A 23953-nucleotide genomic window follows, 5' to 3' on the forward strand; every position below is an offset into this window, starting at 1 on the left:
TTTGCATTTTACACATTCAAACACTGTATCAAACTGTTTTTTGATGACAAAGTTCAGTACTCTGTGTTTGTGACTCCATTTAATGAGATTTAAACCATCAGAAGTAAAAAATAAATTGCAACTATCACCATTTTCTTTATCCAATAGGCAGCCATTTTGAATATGAGGTGAGTGCTGGGGAAGAATTTCCAACTTTCCAAGTTAAAATTCTCACTTTAGGAACCAATCCAGTAAAAAAAAAAAATAATAATTATAAATTGTCAGAATTTCAATTTTAGTGTTCAAATAAAACTGTATAAATGTACATTCTGTATGTGTATTAAAAGACTTTAATCATTAATAAATTGAGAAAATAAGTGCTCTCCTGTGACTTTACTAATATTAAATATATTTTTTTCTTTTTATAATTTTAAAGTTTTCTAATTATTACTGTTTTGTATCACCAAGAAAGGGAACTCTTAATTTTCAGATTTGTGACATGTTAATGAATAATATGCAAGTAAAAAAATCATCAGTGGTAATTCAGAGGTGCTGTATTAAAATATTAAACTGATGAAGTGTTGGTTACCAAAATTGGGACCCCACTGTGGGTCAATAAACACCAAGTTGTGGGTCCAAAGTCGTTCTCCAGCAATAAAACAAAATTCAAAACAATTAATGCCAGCATATTTCACCTATTATAAAATAATAATTTTCATATAATTCAATTCAGTCTATTTATATAGCACTGAGTCAGTATAGCAGCACAACTAAGGGAAAGCTCAGGGAATCCAAGCCATCCCTAACTATAGGATTTATCATAAAACAAAGAATTAAGCCCAGTCTTAAAAGTGGACAATGTGTCAGCCTCACAGGACAGAAACTGGAAGTTAGTTCCACAAGAGAGGAGCCTGATAACTGAAAGCTCTGCCTCCCATTCTACTTTTGAAAACTGTAGGAACCACAAGTAAACCTGCAGTCTGAGATTGACATGCTCCGTTAAGAAAATATGGAATCTGTAATATAAGATGGAGCTAGGTTGTTGAGAGCTTTGTATGTTAGAAGTAAGATTTTGAATTATATTCTGAATTTGACAGGGAGCCAGTGGAGAGAAGCTAAAACTGAAGAAATATGATCTCTCCTACCAATTTTCATTTAAACTCTGGCAGCAGCATTTTGAACCTACTGAAGACTTTTTACAGAAGTTTTAGACACCCAGATAATAAACAATTGCAATAGTCTAGTCTAGATGTGATAAATGCATGGATCAGTCTTTCTGCATCACTTTTGGACAAGATGTTTCTAATCTTAGATAAGTTACACAGGTGCAGGAAAGTGGTCCTGGTTACTTTTTTTAATGTGCGGGTTAAAAAACATATCCTTATCCTGATCAAAAATAACACCAGGGTTTTTGCATTAGAATTGAAGGCCAAATTAATGAGAAAGTGAAAGACTGCAAAATTTATTCCTAACATGCTCCAGTCCAAAACCTCTGTCTTGTCTGAGTTTAAAAGCAGACAATTAAGGGTCATCCAGGTTTTTATGTCTTTAAGACATGCTTGTAGTCTAAGTAACTAATTTAATTCATGGGGTTTCATGGATAAATATAACTATCATAAGCATAACAATGAAAATTTGTCCCATGCTGTTTACCTAATGGAAGTATAAAGAATATTTGTCCAAACACTCAACCCTGAGGAACTCCATAAATACCAGACTCCATTTAAACCATTTTAGAGCCATTCCTGTAATGACAATATCATATTCAAGCCTCTGTAGTAGAATATTATGTGATCGGCTGTATCAGATTCACCACCGAGATCTAACGGGATCAGTATGCCATGTCTGCCACAAGAATATAATTAGTAACGTTCACCAGTGCAGTTTCTGTGCCGAGCTCTAAACCTTGACTGAAACTCCTCAATTTTTTTTGTTTAGATGTTCACAATTGATTTGCAACTATATTCTCAACTACTGTGACTACTGTTGCATAATCTTTGAAAAATAAACGATGGTGGTCTAATGGTGGATGGAATCCCTGCCCCGTGCGGTGGGCGGAGCCTGCCAAAGTCCTGACAGGAAGCTCTTTTTGTTTGGGCTGTTCACTCTCCACTCTTGCTTCAATTCCCCTGGTTAACAACCGTTTTTTATCTGCATTAATTTCTGCGAGTTACCCGTATTTCCGTCTTTCTTGTGTTTTTTCATGCATCAACTATGTTATAAGAGTGCTGGTATGCCTAATTAAATCTTATAAAATAAGTTTTGGGGCTTATCGTTTGAAAAATGTTACTCCGCTGGAATGCAATTTTGTTTCGTCAATATGAATATAACTGAGTATCATCAGCATAACAATGAAAATTTATCCCATGCTGTTTACCTATGAAGCATATAAAGAGTATTCGTCCAAGCACTCAAGCATGAGGAACTCCATAACTACCAGACTACATTTAAACCATTTTAGAGCCATTCCTGTAATCCCAATATCATATTCAAGCCTCTGTAGTAGAATATTGTGATCAGCTGTATCAGATTCACCACTGAGATCTAACAGGATAAGTATGCCATAAGAATAGAATTACTAACTTTCACCAGTGCAGTTATTGTATTATTAAACCCTGATTGAAACTCCTCAGATTATTTTTGTTCAGATGTCCACACAATTGATTTGCAACTATTGATTGTGTCAACTACTGTGACTACTTTGGCATAATCTTTGAAAAATAAAAGATGGCGGTCTAATGGTGGACGGAATCCCCGCCCCTGCGCGGTGGGCGGAGCCTGCCAAAGTCCTGACGGGAAGCTCTTTTTGTTTGGGCCGTTCTGTCTCCAGTCTTGCTTCAATTCCCCTGGTTAACAACCGTTTTTTATCTGCATTAATTTCGGTGAGTACCCGTATTTCCGTCTTTCTTGTGTTTTCTCATGCATCAGCTATGTTATAAGAGCGCCGGTGTGTCTAATTAAATATTATAAAATAAGTTTTGGGGCTTATCGTTTGAAAAATATTACTCCGCTGGAGGGCGATTTTGTTTCGTCGATATGATGTCGCATTAGCTTTAGCTTTCATCCACCTTAAGTCCATTTTTGTAAAAAGGGGAAAGCATGTTGTGACATTTCGGCGACAGTTCGTGTCTAAAGTTATACCAAGTCACTGTGTTTTTAAGATTACAACTTGTGCCTTGTGGTTTAAACCCAGTTTTTTCGCCGAGCAGGCCCGGCTACATAGCAGCGACCCGGTGTAGTGCTTAAAAGCGCACCCCGACAATTAAACGCTCATCTGAAGAGCGTCAATTACAAGAGGTTGGTTTAAGTAACGATACCATTGGATATTGTTTAGACACACGCACACTCTTAACCATCATATCAAACGTGGACACATTTTGTGAAAAGGTAACGGACTTCAACTGTTGTTTCGATGCACATCTAACACTGGACGGGGTGCTTTTTTTCGGTTCAACACCGGCGCGTGGTGAGGCCCGAAGTTAGCCTGAGCTAATCCTCGGTTAGCCGGCATTACTTTTTAACGATCCCAGATTATAACGCATCAAACGGCATTGTGGTATTAAGAACTATTCCTGAAACGTTTAATTTAAAGTTTTACACATTTTATTTATTTATTTTTTTTAATATGCGAAGATTGCAGCAGTTCGTCGAAATCACGACCCAACAACCACCATCTTCATTATACCTCCTTTGTTTGGTCCTCATTTCCTTTTGCGTGGCTGCCCATTAAACATAGGCTAAATTAGTGTCTTATAATTAAAGGTTATGATTAAATTAAATCTTAAAGAGTTGGCAGCAAACGACTAAATAAAATTTGACAATCTGAGTGAAAGATGCTGGCAAACAGTGCAGACCAAACTAATTATAAAGGACACGTGACCACAAACGCCTTCAACAGCATCTGTTTTTATTTGTTTTGTCCATCATCCTGTTTGGTTTAAGAAGCAACAAAAAGAATAACATAATTACAATTTTTAAAATCGGCAAAGCTGACAAGATTGAGTCTGTTTGCATGAAAGTTATGAGGCCACAGTCTAAAACTCCTGCTTCTTTTAATCACTTAAAGCGGCTGTTCACGCCCCAGTGTCCTCAACCAGGCATTTACAGGCTATATATTTATTATTTATTATATTTATCATCAGATTCTGCAGGGGAGCTCATGACAATTGCACCCGAAAATAAAGGAACAGAGTGTACAGTTCGTTTGTACAGCAGTAACCATTGTTTTAAATCTTTTTAGGTGTCTTTTATGAATAATCAAAAGCAGCAAAAGCCAACGCTTACCGGCCAGCGTTTCAAAACGAGGAAAAGAGGTGACCCTGCTTTTCACTGCTTTGAATACACATTTGTTTTTCTGCCTCGAGGGCCTTTTAAAATTTCCTCGAATCGACGTGCGTCTGCTTTCACAGATGAAAAGGAGAGATTTGACCCTACTCAGTTTCAAGAAAGTATCGTACAAGGCTTGAATCAAACTGGCACTGATTTGGACGCGGTCGCGAAGTTCCTCGATGCTTCTGGCGCCAAGCTTGACTACCGCCGGTATGCAGAGACACTGTTTGACATCCTGGTGGCCGGCGGAATGCTGGGTGAGTCGCTGTGGGGTTATCAACATGTTGTTCTTGCATTTCTGTTTTAAACCTAAATATTTGTTTACGTCATCCTTTAGCCCCAGGCGGGACTCTGTCTGACGACATGACCCGCACCGAATTCTGCCTCTTTACGGCACAAGAAGACCTGGAGACAATGCAAGCATATGCTCAGGTAAACGGCAGTAAACTACGGCTGAGCTTTAGGGCCACGCTAAAAAACAATTTAAAAACTATAAAGTTATGAATATAAAGTCGAAGTATTATGAGAATAAAGTTGAATAAAGTCTTAAAATTACAAGAATAAAGTCAATTTTTTAAATTGTATTTTCCCACGAGTCAGATCCACGACGCGACCTGTCAATCAATCCAGTGGGCGTGTCAGCATTTATGACCAATCTGAAGCTAAGCGAGTCATAATATTATCCGAACTCCATCCAAGGAATTGGATTAAAGAATAATCTGGAGAGTGGTGTTAAAAATGTCAGATCAATGCGTATGTTTAAGAAAATGATCAAAGTTGATTTGTTAAAAAAAAACAAAAAAAAACGGAAATAGCTTAATGTGTATTTGTATGAATTGTTGCTCAAGAAGGAGTTATTTTGTTTTTATTAAATTATTATTGTTTGAATTAAGTTTTTGGAAAAAGGTGCAGATATTAAAATGTTTCTTCTTTCTGCTGCCTTTCATTTAATTTGTGATTTGTATTTCTTACTGTATATAGAATTGTTTGTTTAAAAAAAAAACGAGTGAACTTTATAATAAAAAAAATACAAATAACTCCGACACGATAAAGCAGGGTTTACATTTTAACTGTGGTAAAGTAAAGAATGTTGAGCATCTTAAGTTTTACTTTGGTACTGGTTTTACAAATAAGGAAATGGTTAATCTGTCAGCACATCAGTATCAGATTATTATCAGTATGATGGGCTGCAGCAGTGCTCTGCAGGTAAGGAGCATTTAGCTTCGGATTGGTCATTTGCTGCCACGCCCACTGGATTGATTGACAGGTCGCCACGTGGATCCGACTCGTGGGGAAAAAATATGAGAGCTGTAAAAATAAAACATCTTGTACGGCTTTATTCTCATAATATTAAGACTTTATTATCATTATTTTATGGCTTAAAAAAATTTCTTAGTGTGACCAATATATATATATTTTTAATTTTTTATTAGCTTGGCCCTAAAGCGCCGTCATATCTCAGATAAGTCTTTTTACTTTTCGTTTATCCCCAGCGTGAATGTTTTGTGTATTCTTTCACACATTGAAAGGTTTTTAACAAGCTGATCAGGCGTTACAAGTACCTGGAGAAGGGGTTCGAAGAGGAGATCAAAAAGGTGAGTGTTGAAATCTTATCTTTGTTTGTGCAGATTCAATTCAGTTTATTTCTATAGCTCCAAGTCACAACCGAAGTCATCTCAAGGCACTGAACAGAAACATTCATATTTAAAAATTATAATTAAACATTGTTTATCTGAGGAGCAGACTGCTTTGAGTTTAACTCCATCGAATAACTCATCTTGAGCAAGCATGAAGGCGACAGTGGAAAAACTCCCTCATGAGGAAGAAACCTTTAGCTTACCAGGCTCAGGAGAAGGGACCATCTGTTTCGACTGGCTTGGTTTGAGAAGAACAGATACACAATGGCAGGTCAAGAATCACATGTTAAGAAAGAAATAGTATCAAATGAAAACTTGAATTTTAACAATTCATTTAAGGAAATGAGGTCAATTTGTCCTCCAGTAGTCTAAGCCTATAGCAGCATAGCAAGCCAACCCTAACTATAGGATTTATCAAAAAGGAAAGTCTTAAACTGGACAATGTGTCAGCCTCATGGACATAAACTGGAAGTTGGTTCCACAAGAGAGGAGCCTGATAACTGAAAGATCTTCCTCCTCTTCTGCTTATGGAAACTCTAGGAACCACAAGTAAGCCTGCAGTCTGAGAGTTAAGCACTCTGTGATAAAAATATGGCACAATAGGATATCGAATATAAGATGGACCTAGGTTGTTGAGAGCTTTGTAGGTTAGAAATAAGATTTTCAATTCAATTCTGGGTTTAACAGGGAGCCAATGGAGAGAAGCTAAAACTGGAGAGATATGAACTCTCCCAGTAACTCCAGTTACTCTGGCAGCAACATTTTGGATTAACTGAAGACTTTAAAGAAGTTTTTGGACACCGATAATAAACCATTGAAATAGTCCAGTTTAGACGTGACAAATGCATGAACCAGTTCTTCATCATTTTTAGATGAGGTGTTTCTAATTTTAGTGATATTACGCAGGTGGAAGAAGGTGGTTCTGGTAAAGTTTTTAATGTTGGGGATAAAAGACCAAGTCCAGGTGCAGAGGTGTAATGTTTTAACGTGCGGTTTGTTCCAGCTCTTGTCCGAACTGTTGCGTTTGTTGACAGAGCCGGCAGCTGTTTAAAGGTAAAGATTGTAGTTGTAAACTGGCACCAACACTTGCGTTATCTGTTCAAGTTGGCAGCTTTCAGATCCGACGGTTAGTCACGCCGGTTGGAGGAGAACCATTGTTGTCATTGTTCCAACCCGTCAGGCTGCGGACACAACAAACTGTTTGTGTTTGCAGTTGCTGCTGTTTCTAAAGGGGTTCACCGAGTCCGAGCGCAACAAGCTCGCCATGCTGACCGGCATCCTGCTGGCGAATGGCAGCATATCTGCCTCCATCCTGAACAGCCTCTTCAACGAGAACCTCGTCAAGGAGGGTGAGAACATCGAGTCCCGTCTTGCACAAATATCCCGTTTTCGGTGAAATCTTCAGTCGGAGTAGCTTGCCTCGTCTCTTCTCAGGAGTCTCTGCAGCTTTCGCCGTCAAGCTGTTCAAGTCATGGATCAACGAGAAGGACATCAACTCTGTTGCTGGCAGTCTCCGCAAAGTTGGGATGGACAACAGGCTGATGGTACGTTTATGATCAGGAATCACGAACTAGATTTGGTTTTGTCTGCTTTGTGTGCGTGACACTCGCTTTTGAACGTTTCCGCCGCCCAGGAGCTCTTTCCTGCCAACAAGCGGAGCTGCGAGCATTTTTCTAAGTACTTTACTGACGCCGGGCTGAAGGAGCTGTCCGACTTTGCCCGCAACCAGCAGTCAATCGGCGCCCGGAAGGAGCTGCAGAAGGAGCTCCAGGAGATGATGGCCCATGGCGACCCTCTGAAGGAGGTGAGTTTATGATGTAGTTAAAGTGGGGGACAGCTTAACTGTCGCTTCACTACTAATTAATCATTCTTAAAGCTAGTTTAAGCCCAAAGAATATTAATTACTTGAATACAACGGGTTCTTTCTTTTTCGAGTTAAATTAATGCCATGTGACGAAATAACTGTGTTCATTGTGTAATCCGTGACATGAGACGTTATTTTTCTTTGACCCATCAGAATAAATGCGGTCATTTATTTAACAGAATCAAAATTTAACATCAAAACATTGTACACTTGATTTGCTGATCTGGTTCTGATAAAAACTTGGCACGCTTTACTAACAAGACAACAGAACATTTCTGAAGGCATCTAGATTGATTTACTGGCAAAAAGATTTACAAGAGAGATTTAGAGGAAGATGGAGAAGTTTAAAGGGAGATGGATGAAGGAAGGAATATGTTTTGTTGACCAGAATTAGCACGCTTCTTTCAACACCAGCTCAAACCTCCGGTACACTTCAGGACGTGCAGAGACTTCGTTACCTTAGACGGGGGATACCTCCACTCCAGAACAGAAGTCCATTAGTACGATCCTTTTCCAGCGTCTCTGGTCAGGGTGGCTGGGCATCGTCAGAAATCTTGTGGTTTACTCCGTTAAACAGACAAGCTTCCTTCGAAGTTGTAGGGCGTTACGCCCGGGTGAGTTCACAGCAAGGCGCTGTCTCCGCTGAGATGGACGGACCCTCGTCTCACGGTCAAATCCATCAGCTATTGATTAAATCTGAAAGTTCCTTAGGAACTCTTAGGAAGACTCCATAATCAGAGACTGAGTTCGACTGAGAAGACTCAGATCAAAGACTGAAGAGTCGAAAAGACTGAATAGTTCCAGGAAGTGTTGACTTTTTAGAGTCCTCACTTCCGGTCACTTAGTACTTCCTGATTGGTTGAAACAACCAACAGGGGGTGGTGCTAGTGATGTCAGAGGGTTATTAAAAGTCAAGAGAGGGTGCAAGAATGTTTAGGAACGTTTAATACAGACAGAGAAATGTTATGGCGAAGTGAGACAAACGCAGATGCCAGTTTCTTTTCATCGTCTGCTAGGTTTAAAAACGATACAGTTCGTTCTAATAACTTGTTTTCTGACTGTCTCTGACTTTCGACCGACATCACTGACTTCTCATTTAGACAGAAGATCAAAATGCATAATTACTTTGTAAATAGACATTTAACTTGATTTCTCATTTCTAATGGGGTTTAAAAATCATTAATACTGTTTCACAGTTGATTTAAATGAGTAGTTCATATCATTTCTAATGTTGAAAGTAAACCAAACACTTTGATTATCAAGATATTGTAAAATGGTAATGATGATATAAAAAGAAGTGTTCTTTCAATTGATTGATTCAGGATACAATTAGAAAGTCTCTGGATGAGCTCATTTGTATTTCTGGATTCAAATCAATGAAATAACAGTTCCTGTCCCATGAAGGTCTTCAGAGGCAGGTTTTGGTCGGAGGCCTAGTTCACTACAATGACGATTCATGCCCATTTGTTTAAATAAGCCTGACTTTTTGTGACTTTCAGACGAGTTTAAGTGAGCGTCTCCGACATGGCTGAAGCATTACGAACGCTGCGTTTCTCACACAGATCATCACCTTCACCAGAGAGGAGATGAAAAAGGCCAGCCTTTCTGAGCAGGCCTTGATTGGCATCATCTGGACCAGCGTGATGAGCTCCGTGGAGTGGAACAAGAAGGAAGAGCTGGTGACTGAACAAGCCATCAAACACTTGAAGGTTTGCTTCTGAAATGACCTCCACACTGCGTCAGGGGGGGTTTGGTTAACACGTTTGACTTTTCCCTTCAGAAGTCCTTCACTTGTATTGAATGTGCTAAAATTTGACTTTGGGTTTAAAATTATTTAGCGTTCAAAGTGGGGGGAGGTGTACTCTCTCACAACATCCCACCCCAACTTACTGTCATTACCAGAAATTACCAAATTAAAATATTATTATTGTAAATTATTATCCATGATGCCGTATTTTCCGGCGGACACGTCGCACCGCCCTATAAGTTGCATCATTCCATATTTGTCTAATAAAGTGGAAAAATCCATAAGTGCGTCGCTTCACCGTATACGTTGCATCTATTTCGCGTCAACGCGACAACCCGGAAATGTGGGCCGGTGTTGTGCCAAAAACCGATGGGCTGCCAAATGGCGGCTGCGGGAGCGTTCACGGGAGGACTTTAACAAGAATTTAACAAGATTATCACTTAAAAACAATTTTACGTTCGCTCGAAATTATAGTAAATGTGTGTCTCAGTCCAATATCTGCTTAATAAATGCACTTTAATGGTCAAATCAGCTTTCTTTAAAAAATAGTTTCGCTGCCTCAGTGCTCCATGAACGTGCAGAGGACGAGAAAAAGGAAGGAGGAACGGCTCGTTTCACAGAAATTTAACAACAAAAGCACCTAGACATTTATTTATTTGCTCTAAATTATAGCTAAGGTGTGTCTCGGTCTAACATTTGCTTTTCTTATTATCGCCGTGGTGGTGCAGCTGGTTTGACGGTTCCAAGCAGAGAGCAGAATAAAGGTGGGGAGATTATGGCAGGCAGATTGAGTCATTAAAACCTGGTGAAGATTCAGTCATCCAGGACATGGTAAATTCTAAAAAGTTCATGAAAAAAACAAAGTATAAAGTAAAAGTCCAGTTGTTTTGTCTTGAACTTGTTTGAATTTGTCATTATAGCCACGTTTACCTATTACATGATACAACTGCCAACAGCATGCCATACCACTATTACTACTCTGCTGCCATCAAGTGGATGAAAATGGTACTGCTCCCTTTTTTTTTTTCATAGTCAAAATGAATGGAAACAATCATATCAGCCTAAAAATGGTTTATAAATATGGGGAAAAAAATCCATAAATATGTCGCTTTGGCCTATAAGTCGCAGGGCTTGCAAATTATGCAAAAAAACTGACTTATAGGCCAAAAAATACGGTACATATCCAGTCTATGATGTGTGAGGAGTAACAAGCAAAGAATAAATAACTGGAGTGTTGTTTAAAACCAATTTAAGCCAAACCAGTGGAATTTTACTCATTTTTAAATACTTTTAAACTGAATATTAAAACAAAAACCTAAATTTAAAGATGAGGTCATGAGTGTTAGTAACATTAAAATAATTTTATAGCCAGAACTAACACTCATGACTCATAGGCAGCTGTGGCCGAGTGGTTGGAGCCCTCGTCCTGCAATGCGAGAGTTGGGGGGTCAATTCCACCAGCAGTCACGTGGGCAAGACACTGAACTTCTCGTTGCTTCTGATGTTTGTCCCATCGGTGTATGAATGTGATAAAGCACTGATTAGTCTTGGTATAGATCTAGTAGAGTGCTGTATGAATGGGTGAGGACAGATTGTGTTGTAAAGAGCTTCGAGTATCTTGATGAGATAGAAAGGTGCTAGATAAGTACAGTACATTTACCACGACCAACAACAAAAACGGTCAAATAAAATGGCTTAAAGAAAATTAAACTATTCTGATGACTACAATTTTATATTCAATAAAGTTTTCCTAAACAACACTGGTGATCACCACTGTAAACATGAGTGTTTAGTACCGTAATTTCCAGAATATTGAGCGCAACTGAATATAATCCGCAAGTGTCCATGTTGTAACACGAGATGTTTACACAGAAAGATTTATTAAACTTGTAAGTAAATACTTACTGGGAACATAGACAAATATGTAAAGTAAATGTTTTTTTTTTTTTCTTTTCGAACAGAGCTGGTAACACTGCTGGTTAAAAAATAAAATACTGGTATAGTAGCCTAGCAGGAAAAGTCATTGATCGGTCTTCATCTTCCACTAAAGTCGTCGTCTTCAGTGTCAGAATTGAACCTCAGACAAACTTCATCGCACGTCCTCCGTGTCTTTCGTTGTCGCTCTCGACGTCACTTTCATCTCGAGGCAAATTCGCACTTGAGCTTGTGAACACGCAACAGTCCAGCCTTTCGAAACCCGTTGGTGATGGTGGATTTTTTTTGACACTGCTCCACGCTGTCGGGATCCACGAAGAAAAGTTTCTCTTTGCATGCGGCCTGTTCTGGTAAATGATTTATCAACGCTAGTCATCCAAAGCCTCCCACTGAGCCACTTTACATGCATGATTCACACTTCTGCCGAGTGGCTGCAAATCGTTGTGCCCCCAGGGTTCATGTTTATCACGTGATCATGAGACGTGCTTTGGGCAGCTACCGCATTTTTTGGCGTATAAGTCGCAGTTTTTTTTTTGTTTTTTTTGCATAATTTACATGCCCTGCGACATATAGGCCGAAGCAACATATTTAAAGATCCCCACCCCCCATATTTATAAACTATTTTTTGGCCGAGATATGACCATTTCCATTCATTCTGACTGAAAAAATAAATTAAATTGAGCAGTTCCACCTCCAGCAGAGTAGTAATAGTTGTATGGCATGCGGTTGTATCATGTAATAAGTAAACTTTGCTAAAATGACTAACTCAAAAAAGTTCAAGACAAAAACAACTGGACTTTATTTATTATACTTGTCTTTTTTTTTAAATTTACCATGTCCTGGATGACTTAGAATCTTCACCAGCTATTAATGACACAATTGGCCTGCCATAATCGCCCCACCTTCATTCTGCTCTCTGCTTGGAACCAACAAAATAGCTGCACCACCCCAGCAAGATGCAGCTGATTTGACGATCAGTGCATTTATGAAGCAAACGTTAGACTGAGACACACCTTTAATATAATTTTGAGCAAACAAATAAATGTTTTTAAGTTTGAAGTCCTCCCATGCATGCTCCCGCAGCCGCCATTTGGCAGCCCATCTTTTTTTTTGGCAAAACACCGGTCCACATTTCCGGGTTATCAACGGTGACGCGTAAGAAATGTGATGCGTCAGCGGTGACTCATAATAGTTGCGACATATACGGCGAAGCGACACATTTATGGATTTTTCCACTTTATTAGACAAATATGGACTGATGTGACTTATAGTGTGGAGCGTCGTGTCCAGCGGAAGATGCGTTATGCAAGTGCTCAACATTTTGGCGGCATGAAGCCCGTTGGCCTGTAAAAATCTATAAATTAGCCGCAGCAGTGTTCAAAGTGTGTGGAAAAAATATAGCGACTTTTAACATTTATCGTTCCTTGTGAGTCGTTCGTCACCTGATTACACCCCTGTATTAAATCCAGTTAGAAGCAGAGTAAAGCGAATCATGACTTCCAGTTTTGAACTGATGCCTTGTGGGTAATGTAGTTTAAATGGATTCAAGGTTCATGTCATTCGCACCCCATGTGGCACATGTGGTGGAGCGAAATTGTGTACTGAGAAAAACATCAACTAAATATACACTAAGCACTAATGGCGTAAAAACATTACGCCGAACAGCAGCACAAACATGAGTCTGTGTGAGCAGATGAGCACGAATGAACACGGCAACATGAAACGGATCAACAGCAACACGATGTGATTTTTTTTCACAGTGGTTATTCTGGTTAGAGATTCATGAGTCTGAGCTGTTCCTCAGTCTAGTGGTTCTACACTTAATGTTCCTTAACCTCCTTCCTGAGGGGAGCAGGGCAAAAGTGTGTGTGCTGGGTGAGTGGGGTCCTTCATGATGCATCAGTTGTAGTTTATGGTTTGACTGAAGCCTGAGTATTGGCAGGTTTATGAGAGGCACTGATTATGATGTTTGAGATAACATGTCTGCAATTTAAGACGAACTTGATTATAGTTTTATTCATACATTTTTATTTCACGTATTGTTTGGGATTATTTGTAGTCTTGTTGTCCATCAAACGGTAAAAGTAAAACCCTCCTAACTTGTACCAATTAGTCACAAAGCCTCACCCCCTACGCTACTCGTGGCAACACTCTTCACCACGTGATGGACTGTAACGCACATTAACTAAGTTTAAAACGTGATTTTATGGGGCTTTAACCCAACTTCTTGTTTTCTACACAGCAATACAGCCCTCTGCTGAAATCCTTCACCTCCCAGGGTCTGTCTGAGCTCAGCCTGCTGCTGAAGATCCAGGAGTACTGCTACGACAACATCCACTTCATGAAGGCCTTTCAGAAGATCGTGGTGCTCCTCTACAAAGGTAAACCTGGCCTTGTTTTGACCATTTCTCGTGTTTTTAACAAAATATTTTAGTTCAGCTGTTTTTCATTCATACGCTTTTAAAGCTCAGAACTGTTCAGATGTTTCCCACCTAGTTTAGCAGCTTAGCATATGCACTTTGTGCCGAGTGGAGCTTTGACCCGTGTTTGTTGTTTGAACAGCTGATGTTTTGAGCGAAGAGGCCATATTGAAGTGGTACACCGAGGCCCACCTTGCCAAGGGGAAGAGCGTTTTCCTCGAGCAAATGAAGAAATTTGTGGAGTGGCTTAAAAACGCCGAGGAAGGTAAAGAACCCTCAACATCAGACGTTCACGTTAAAGTTTTCATTCATTTATTTAGTCGGATTAATCACATTGAGCCTTGAGGACTCATTTACAAATGAGACCTGTTTAGACAGACAAAAAAGTAATGAAAGTGACAACATGTATAGTATTTGGAGGCAAAAAAAATCCTAACAGACTATCGATCCTTGGCCGAGGTCAGGTAGCCTGAAATTGAAAAAAACACCCCGCACATAGTGATGCAGACATTCAGCAGGGGAGGGGAGATGACGAGAGCGGTGAGCGTGTCCAAGGACACTCCAGTGGCACTGTCTGAGTTCTGATAAGAATGGAATAATCAGCCAGTTCCCTCTGGTGAGATACGTAAACCTTCTGATGGGTCCGCAGACTTCCTCGGTGGGAGAGGGGAAGGACTTTCCTTAGGACTTTCGGTTTAACGGTCTAAATACTACCATACCATACCAATTTATTTATAGAGCACTTAAAACGGCAACAAGGCCAACCAAAGTGCTGTACAAAAGAAAACAAACATGCACAGCGGACAGGAAAGCATAAAATAGAAATACAGATACAAATGGCAGCAGAAGCTAACTAAAATGACCAACAGAGTAGAGAACAGACCGGACCAAAACAAATCACACCGTGTTAAAGGCAAGCGAATAGAAGTGGGTCTTCAAGCGAGACTTAAAGACTGAGAGTGTTGGAGCCTGCCGGACACTCAGTGGCAACTCATTCCACAGTCGTGGACCTGCAACAGAGAAAGCCCTGTCACCTCTGAGCTTACGATGGGTTTCTGGGACTGAGAGAAGCATCTGGTCTGCTGACCTCAGAGAGCGCAGTGGGACATATGGCTGCAGAAGATCAATGAGATAGGATGGGGCGGAACTGTTCAGTGATTTAAAAACATACATGAGAATTTTGAATTGGATCCGAAGGTGAATGGGTAGCCAGTGCAGGGAGGCCAAAACTGGCGTGATGTGCTCTCTATAGCCTGTACCAGTTAAAAATCAGGCTGCAGCATTTTGGACCAGTTGTAGACGAGCAATGGAGGACTGACTGATTCCAAACAGAAGTGAATTGCAGTAATCAAGCCTAGATGTTGTGAAGGCGTGGATCACTGTCTCAAGGTTCTTTTTGGAGAGTATAGGTTTCAGCTTAGACAGCTGTCTCAGCTGAAAAAAACAGGATTTGACCATCATGTTTACGTGACTGTTGAGTTTTAAGGACGGGTCCATTATCACCCCCAGATTAGTGACCTTTTGTTTCTCTAGCGGGGCTAGAGAGAAAAGATCAATGTCATGGTTCATGAGTGAGCCACTGGGATGGAACAGCATGACTTCAGACTTCTTCTCATTGAAGCTTAAGAAGTTTAAAGCCATCCAGTCCCGGATGTCAGCCAGGCAGTCAAGAAGAGGCTGAATAGAGCGTGTGCCTCTGTGCCTCAGGGGGAAGTAAATTTGGCAATCATCGGCGTAGAAATGGGGAAAGTAGAAACTAGAAATACTAGTTCAGCTGACTGAAGTCAGAAATGTTGGGTGGTCCTGATTTTCTTAGTTTATTTGAAAATGAAAAGAAGCAATATCAGAAATTGTCAAATGTTACAAAGCTATAACGGGCACATTTTGTTCAGAGTTCCTCTATAGAACGATTGAATTAAAATGCTTCTATTAATGCGTGAGCTCTTAGGAGTTGGAAAAACTAGTGATGGATGTTTTTAGGTATTTTCTGATCACTGGCATAAAACACACACAAAAGTTTGTGTGACAAGATTAATTGGGTTCTGCACTGAAGGCTGTAAGAGTGGGCACAGCTTTTTGTTGTTGCCTTGCCAAACTGCCCAAGTAAATTAAGTTTTATTTGTATAAACTCTGTCTGCTGACAGTTATAAAATAAGTTTTATTGTTGTCATGTGTTTGGCACAAATGTTTGCTTACACGTTTTGCTCACGCAGAGAAAAAAAAGTTTGTCAAGTACAGTAGTCCCTCAATTTTTCGCAGTTCGATGTTCATGGGTTTTCAACGTAATATTGTATACGACACACGATTGGCAATGGGGAAAGACGACCCCCTTCTTTCTCTTTTTGAGGCTGTCACAGCAGAGCAGACACACAGCAGCCTGCGTCTTTGCTGTGACAGCCTCAGTAGAGCGAAGACTCCTGTGACAGACACCCGCCCCCTCCTTTCTCTTTCCGAGGTTGTCGCAGCAGAGAAAGAGAAAGGAGGGCGGGCTTGGGGTCTGTCTTTCCCCATTGCGACTGCTCAGGCAGCAGGGATGAACAGATCAGATGAACAAATGTAAAATATGGTAGAAAATGCTTAGGTGAGAAAATAAGAGTGAATACGTTTTCTAACCCTTATAAGACGGACCCCCCCCCCCCCCCCTTTTCTCTTTCTGAGGCTGTCATATTAGAGGAAGAGAAAGGAGGGGGCGGGCTTGGGGTCTGTCTTTTCTCATCGTGTCCCAGAGACGCAACGGGTGGGTGCACAACAGACGGCCTCAAAATAAAAAGAAAGGACGGGGGGACGGTCTGTTTTATACCTGAGTGAGCCACACAAGGACATGGATTGTTTATTTAAAATAATCAAGCGTGACCTGAACCGAGCCTTTAGGAACGAGAGCAGGAACAAGAATGCTGGATACTTAAGGCACGAGGCGATCAGACAATCTGGCAGGGAGGCAGAGACTGGGAGCACTGAAGGAGCGCAGCGCACAGGTGCAGCAGGAGGGAGAGTGGGAGTGACACAGGTGACGAGCACGAGTGTGACTGCAGCGGAGAAGTGGGCGTGGCAGTGAGCGGAGATCATGACACGCCGTGCACTTTGAGCGTTTAGAACATTAAGTCGGGTTCTTTATTTGTCATGCACACCACATGTCATGTGGTGGAACAAAATTGTGTACACAGGGACCCAGTTACATCCACCAAAAGTATAAAATGTAAAAGAAAAACGGTAAAAAGATCTAAGATATGAACTAAGAAAAACGGTGAACTAAAAATACGCTAAAGGCTAGTAGTACAAAAACAATACGCCGAACAGAAATACGAACATTGCAAGAGTGTGGGAAGGGTTTATAAAGCCTTAATATACAGGTCCTTCTAAAAAAAATAGCATATTGTGATAAAGGTCATTATTTTCCATAATGTAATGATAAAAATTAAACTTTCATATATTTCAGATTCATTGCACACCAACTGAAATATTTCAGGTCTTTAATTGTTTTAATACTGATGATTATGGCATACAGCTCATGAAAACCCAAAATGCCTGTCCCAAAAAATTAGCATATTTCATCCCACCAATGAAAGACAAGTGTTTTTAATACAAAAAACGCCAACCTTCAAATAATCATGTTCAGTTATGCACTCAATACTTGGTCGGGAATCCTTTTGCATGAATGACTGCTTCAATGTGGCGTGGCATGGAGGCAATCAGCCTGTGGCACTGCTGAGGTGTTATGGAGGCCCAGGATGCTTCGATAGCGGCCTTAAGCTCATCCAGAGTGTTGGGTCTTGCATCTCTCAACTTTCTCTTCACAATATCCCACAGGTTCTCTATGGGGTTCAGGTCAGGAGAGTTGGCAGGCCAATTGAGCACAGTAATACCATGGTCAGTAAACCATTTACCAGTGGTTTTGGCGCTGTGAGCAGGTGCCAGGTCGTGCTGAAAAATGAAATCTTCATCTCCATAAAGCTTTTCAGCAGATGGAAGCATGAAGTGCTCCAAAATCTGATGGCTAGCTGCATTGACCCTGCCCTTGATAAAACACAGTGGACCAACACCAGCAGCTGACATGACACCCCAGACCATCACTGACTGTGGGTGCTTCACACTGGACTTCTGACATTTTGGCATTTCCTTCTCCCCAGTCTTCCTCCAGACTCTGGCACCTTGATTTCCGAATGACATGCAAAATTTGCTTTCATCCAAAAAAAGTACTTTGGACCACTGAGCAACAGTCCAGTGCTGCTTCTCTGTAGCCCAGGTCAGGTGCTTCTGCCGCTGTTTCTGGTTCAAAAGTGGCTTGACCTGGGGAATGCGGCACCTGTAGCCCATTTCCTGCACACGCCTGTGCACGGTGGCTCTGGATGTTTCTACTCCAGACTCAGTCCACTGCTTCCGCAGGTCCCCCAAGGTCTGGAATCGGCCCTTCTCCACAATCCTCCTCAGGGTCCGGTCACCTCTTCTCGTTGTGCAGCGTTTTCTGCCACACTTTTCCCTTCCCACAGACTTCCCACTGAGGTGCCTTGATACAGCACTCTGGGAACAGCCTATTCGTTCAGCAATTTCTTTCTGTGTCTTACCCTCTTGCTTGAGGGTGTCAATGATGGCCTTCTGGACAGCAGTCAGGTCGGCAGTCTTACCCATGGTTGCGGTTTTGAGTAATGAACAAGGCTGGGAGTTTTTAAAAGCCTCAGGAATCTTTTGCAGGTGTTTAGAGTTACGTTGTTGATTCAGATGGTTAGGTTAATAGCTTGTTTAGAGAACCTTTTCATGATATGCTAATTTTTTGGGACAGGCATTTTGGGTTTTCATGAGCTGTATGCCATAATCATCAGTATTAAAACAATTAAAGACCTGAAATATTTCAGTTGGTGTGCAATGAATCTGAAATATATGAAAGTTTCATTTTTATCATTACATCATGGAAAATAGAATAGAATAGAGACGGCCTTTATTGTCCTACGGATGGGAAATTCCAGTGTATCAGCAGCAACAGATAAAAAGATTTCACACAAGTTCCTAAAATGTTAATAAACAATACATTATATAAGAAATAAGATAAACAATATCGATGATAATGTTCAATATGTATTGGAACATTGAGAATGGCAGAAATAATGACCTTTATCGCAATATGCTAATTTTTCACAAAAAGCATACTCCATAGTGGAAATAATAATACAAAAAATCAAGTTTGCTAAGTTTTTCCACAATGGAGTGTGCTTTTTGTGGGAATCAGTCTTGTTTGTTGGTGGCTCCTCGGATCGAAGAAGTCCTTTGGATGAAGGACGAAAAGTCTCGGCAAGAAAAAGATAAATAAATTGTCCAAATGACGTGACTGAACATTGTTGGATTTTCTTATGGATTATTGAGCATGAACTTTGACGTTACTTCTCAGAACTTGATACTTTACTTTCTGAAAGGAGAAAATGTCTAATTTTTTTTTATGTTTTGTGTCAACAGAATCCGAATCAGAAGAGGAGGAGGCGGACTGAAACTTTTTTTTTTTTGTTTGTTTTCACTTTTTTTTTTCTTTGTTTTGTAGCAACAGGAGCTGTAGAACGTCCCGACCCATCTTTTTCTACCTCCTGTTACTTATTTATCCCCCTACACTCACAAACACGTGCATACACACTTAACTGAATGACTCATTAAAGCAGTATTTAAATAAACTAAGAAGGGCTCTGTCCTTTGCAACTCAGAAATCAATATCTTTATTCATATTTTGTAATTTGAACAATTCCTCTCGATCAGTTTGAATAGAAAGCCGGCACATTTCACTTCATGATCATGGATGAAATCAGTTTTGCCAAAATATTATATTTTTGTCCAGCTGTACTTAAAATATTTTCAGCCTGACTCTGTTGGTTCAGTTCAGTCTATATAACTTGGATTTTTTTTTTTTTTTTTTTTTACTTCCGGGTCACGTCTCGTCAGTCCGTCAGGAGACACGCCAACACCCCAGTAAGACTCATCGCCAGCCACACAAATACTAAAGGTTTCTACTTTCTGTAATCGGATATAAACCAGTTGACTTTTTTAATTAATAAAGAATATTGAAATGGTTTTACGGTGATTTTTGGCTTTTATTCATTTGCAGTAATGTCCATTTCTTCCCGTTGAACTAAAGCGCAGTAAAATTGTGTTCAAAATAATAAGTTTGCAAGAGCTCAGACTCCGGAGGAGTTAATAAAAAAATCAAGGAGATGCCAAGGTCAACTAGATTATAAATTTTAAACAAGGTGTTGTTTATGTACAAATTATTTTACATGGTTACACAAGGTGGGAAAACTAATGCAGAATTAGAATTTTAATTATTTTCATGTCTTCAATATTCTTAAAATTATATAGATGACCTGGGGATCCAGGATTCCCACATTTAGTGAAACTTTGGGATTAAATATTAAATTATAAACCTGTCTTTATATTAATCCAAGATCCACCCTCGTCTAAAAGAAACATTCTTACATTCAAAGAGCTGACGTTAAAGCAAAGTCTAACCTGATTGGTCGGATAAGGCTCCGCCCACCAACACCTACACTGGTTCTTAAAAAGACTCGAAAGGCACAATACATTTTATTGCATAAAATAAACAAGACCTTTTGTATCCTTATTTATTTTGTACAAAAATACATTCCTTTAAGCAGCTTTTCAGTATTTGTAATGTGCAAAAAAAAAAGTTTTCAGACTTTCAAGTACTGTAGTCGCATTACTCATTAGATGTAGAGGTATTTATATTTAAAACACAACTGAGGTAGTGAGCAACATTAACTTCTGATAGTTCAGTGCTAAATCAAAGAAAGGGATTTAGTTCATTTTTTTACATTTCCAAATTATTAAAAAAAAGTGCAAAAGTCAGATTAATGCACATTAAATGAAAAAGTAAAAACACTCCCCACAGTTTTTTTTTTTCTTGAGACATTTTACAATTCAGTTGGAACTTCTTGCACATACGCAATGTAAACCATTTCAAATGTTTGCAAGAAACACTTTTAAAATGGGAATGCATCAATATCAAAAAGCTTCGAAGTAAAATAGCAACAGACAAGCTCCGTTTAAAAAAAAAAAAGTTTAGATTTATGGTAAATTTACCACAAGTGGTAATGAAGACATTTAGGGAGCCGTGTAGTTGGAGAATTAAAAAAAACAAACCAACCTATGAAATCAATAAAAAAAAAAATGTGATTTAAAAATTATTTCCCTGAGATAAACTTTATTGTGAATTGACATACAGTAAACAAACTGAACTGAGCTCAGTTTAAGTAATTGCTCATTAAAGACTAGAACCATGTCATTTAAAGCAAAAACAGCAATGGCTATAAAAACTAGCTTACAGTTTGCTCACGGAGTTGGTTTGCTCAACGGCTAATGTTAAATTAGCTTGTGAGTTCCATTAGCAACTTAGTAGGCACATCATTTTTTTTAAGCAACTATTTGAAAATAGAGCAAATGGAGCTAGCTAACTTAAGACTGCTTGCAACGATGTTATCTGTTGCTAGCTAATATTAGGTTAGCTGATGAGTTCTATCACTAGCCAAGTTTGCACATGTATTTTACCAGGAAGTAAAAAATACCTACTAGTGTAACTAAGGGCTTAATTTGTAAACTGATCGATGTTGGAATGCAGTGCTTAATTTGAGCCGGATCCTGCTGGAACAAGGTCCTGGAACTCTCAGGCTTACTAATAAAGTTATGAACAAATATGACTGCCTTGAATTAATAAAATTTATATTGAATATGTAAACTGAAAATAATTACATAAAGGCTTAATTTAAATGCCAGGGCATATGATCTGTCTCTTCTAGTAGCATTTCTGTGCCTACCCTTTAAAAAAATCTCTGCCACGTAAAGAGTGGTGGGGGTGACTGCCAAGCTAAAAAGGTAGTCGTACGCGGGCTGGAACTAACAGCCGCAGGTAGGCGTCTAGAGGTTCATGTGGAGTCGTACAATAACGAGCAGGGACAGTGGGGGAGTAACCCCAGACACCCCCATCCTGCCGGCCCGCCCACTATTTGAATCTTGGCCCTGCCAGACACTGCTCATTGTCGTCCGACTCCATACGTGAAACCTCCAGTGCCTCCGTCTGTTCCTGGCCGCTGCCTGAGTTCCTGCCCGCGTACAACTGGTTAGCTCGGCACTCACCCCCACCACACTCTTTTAGGGATGGATATTTTTTTTTAAGGGTAGACTCGGAAATGCTGCTTGAAGAGGCAGCTCGTAAGTGGCTGTTGTGTTTAAAATGAGTGTTTATGTAATTATTTTCAGTTTACATATCCAATGTAAGTTGTATTCATTCATATTTGTTCATATCTTTAGTATTAGTAAAACTGAGAGTTACTGGATCCAAGTAAACCGTTACCAGAACACACCCTGTCAAAATAAGAGTTCCCGGATCCTGTGTCTCGGAAGGATCAGGCTCAAATTAAGCCACAATCTAAGTATAAGTTTGCTAACCATAATGTTAGTGAACCAGTATTATTGCTAACTAATAAGTTAGTAAGTGGCAACTTTAAGTTAGCACAGCATAATTTTATTGAGTAATAGAATTAACTAGCTAACTTGAATGTCTGCAAGCAATGACGATAGCTTGCTAGCTCTATTGCTAGTTACTTTTGGGTTATCACAATGCTTTTTGGAGAAAGCTGGCTCTAATAGCCAATGTTTGCTTAGCTAATGAATTGCTTCGTTTAAATTCCCACAACATAATTTCCACTAAGTAGAATTAGCTTGCCACTGAGTTAGCTAGCTAGCATGTTTGTGCAACACTGCATTGATATCAGGGTATACATAACATTTAATGGGTGTATTGCGATTTCCTGATGCAGGATATGACACAATAAATTGTTACACTTGATGCATGTCTTGACCAAAGGTGGTTTTCTGTATCCTGACTTGCAGTAAAAACATATAAACTCTGCCAGTGTTGATGCAGTTCCCGCTCTTCACCACTAGAGGCACTAGATGAGGAAGTTCCAACATTCCAGACTGTACTTGAAGGCATCAGTAAACTGACAGCAACTACTGCTCTCACTCTTCAGTTTTCTCCATGTGACAAGGGCCTTTTTTTTTTTTTTTTTAGGAAGGATACATGGGGTCTTGGTGTTGGGGGGTCAAGGGGTAGTTTGTACTATTGGTGGGACCAAAAATAGCCCCACATCAGGTGCAGCTTTCCACATCGGCTCAGGTTACGTCTCAGCCAAAACACGGAGGTTCAGAACACCCAAGTCTGAACAGAAAGTGCTCGTTATTCAGTCTAATCTCATAAAATAAATATATTTATAAAGTATATTTACAAAGTTCAGAACATTAAACAAGACGGGGTGTTTCATGTCACACAACAGCTGAGTGTTTCCCTCCATCTCTGAGCTGTGGGAGAGAGGAAACATATTTTTTTTACCAACGAAAGAATTCATTGAAAGCATCACAGCAAACAAATTTTACACAGATTAGAACAAAACATTGGTTTGTGTTCTTCATGATATTAAAAAATTATAATCAAATGTAATATTGACAAGTCACTGATCCAGTTTCCGTCTCCTTGATTTAACCACACAGGGTCCAGACACCCTCTGTCAACACCTCTTCCACATGTGCAGTCAGGGAAAGATTATTAGATTCAGAACAGAACTGTAACTCTTAACATCAGTTTTGCACAAACTTTAATCCTTTACTTTGATACAAGATCAAAGTGCTTTTATTTTGTATTTTTCCAACGGTCTACATAAAAACTTAATTGATTTTAGTATTTACATTATTGTTTTCCTGTTTGTTTTTGTTCTGTGTGTTGGCATCTAACATCTGCAGACTGTGCTACTTCAGCCTTTTATACAACAAAACATTCAGCTCAATTTGCAAACGGGCCTTACACCTTTCAGACTTTTGAACTGTATTTCCGAAAATATACAATAAAGTAGCTGCTTCAAGATGTTTTCAAATCGTTCAGAAACATTGATCTCTTTGAGACCTGCTTCAGCATAGTTCTGCCATGTACGTACTGCTAATTGCACTAATGTGACTACTGCTAATTACACTAATGCTACTACTGCTAATATACCAATGC

General features: G+C 39.7%; 2 protein-coding genes across 3 annotated transcripts in view; one reads left to right on the forward strand and one right to left on the reverse strand.

Annotated features, from left to right (window-relative positions):
- Positions 1-2771: 2771 nt before the first annotated feature.
- On the forward strand, positions 2772-19959 carry bzw1a (basic leucine zipper and W2 domains 1a). 2 transcript variants are annotated; one of them, XM_037696689.1, is made up of 12 exons: positions 2772-2861; positions 4220-4292; positions 4389-4565; positions 4646-4740; positions 5838-5903; positions 7159-7294; positions 7380-7489; positions 7579-7749; positions 9372-9518; positions 13734-13872; positions 14054-14176; positions 19357-19959. In XM_037696689.1, the coding sequence occupies exons 2-12, from the start codon at positions 4229-4231 to the stop codon at positions 19386-19388; spliced, it is 1260 nt and encodes a 419-aa protein (XP_037552617.1). In that variant the 5' UTR covers positions 2772-2861; positions 4220-4228; the 3' UTR covers positions 19389-19959. The 2 variants fall into 2 exon arrangements, with proteins under 2 accessions (XP_037552617.1, XP_037552618.1); XM_037696690.1 differs by lacking the exons at positions 2772-2861; positions 4220-4292 and having other exon boundaries at positions 4488-4565; positions 4646-4651.
- A 2974-nt stretch (positions 19960-22933) lies between these two features.
- The window catches only part of si:ch211-246m6.4 (transcription factor 15), a 2564-nt gene continuing 1544 nt past the window's right edge, over positions 22934-23953 (reverse strand). The window contains exon 2 of the mRNA XM_037696316.1: positions 22934-23259. Within this exon, the coding sequence (XP_037552244.1) occupies positions 23224-23259 (36 nt within the window). The 3' untranslated portion in view covers positions 22934-23223. The remainder of the gene's footprint in view (positions 23260-23953) is intronic.

Source organism: Nematolebias whitei, chromosome 23 (genome assembly GCF_014905685.2).
Source record: "Nematolebias whitei isolate Nwh7 chromosome 23, NemWhi1, whole genome shotgun sequence".
In the NCBI taxonomy this organism is placed as follows: domain Eukaryota; kingdom Metazoa; phylum Chordata; class Actinopteri; order Cyprinodontiformes; family Rivulidae; genus Nematolebias; species Nematolebias whitei.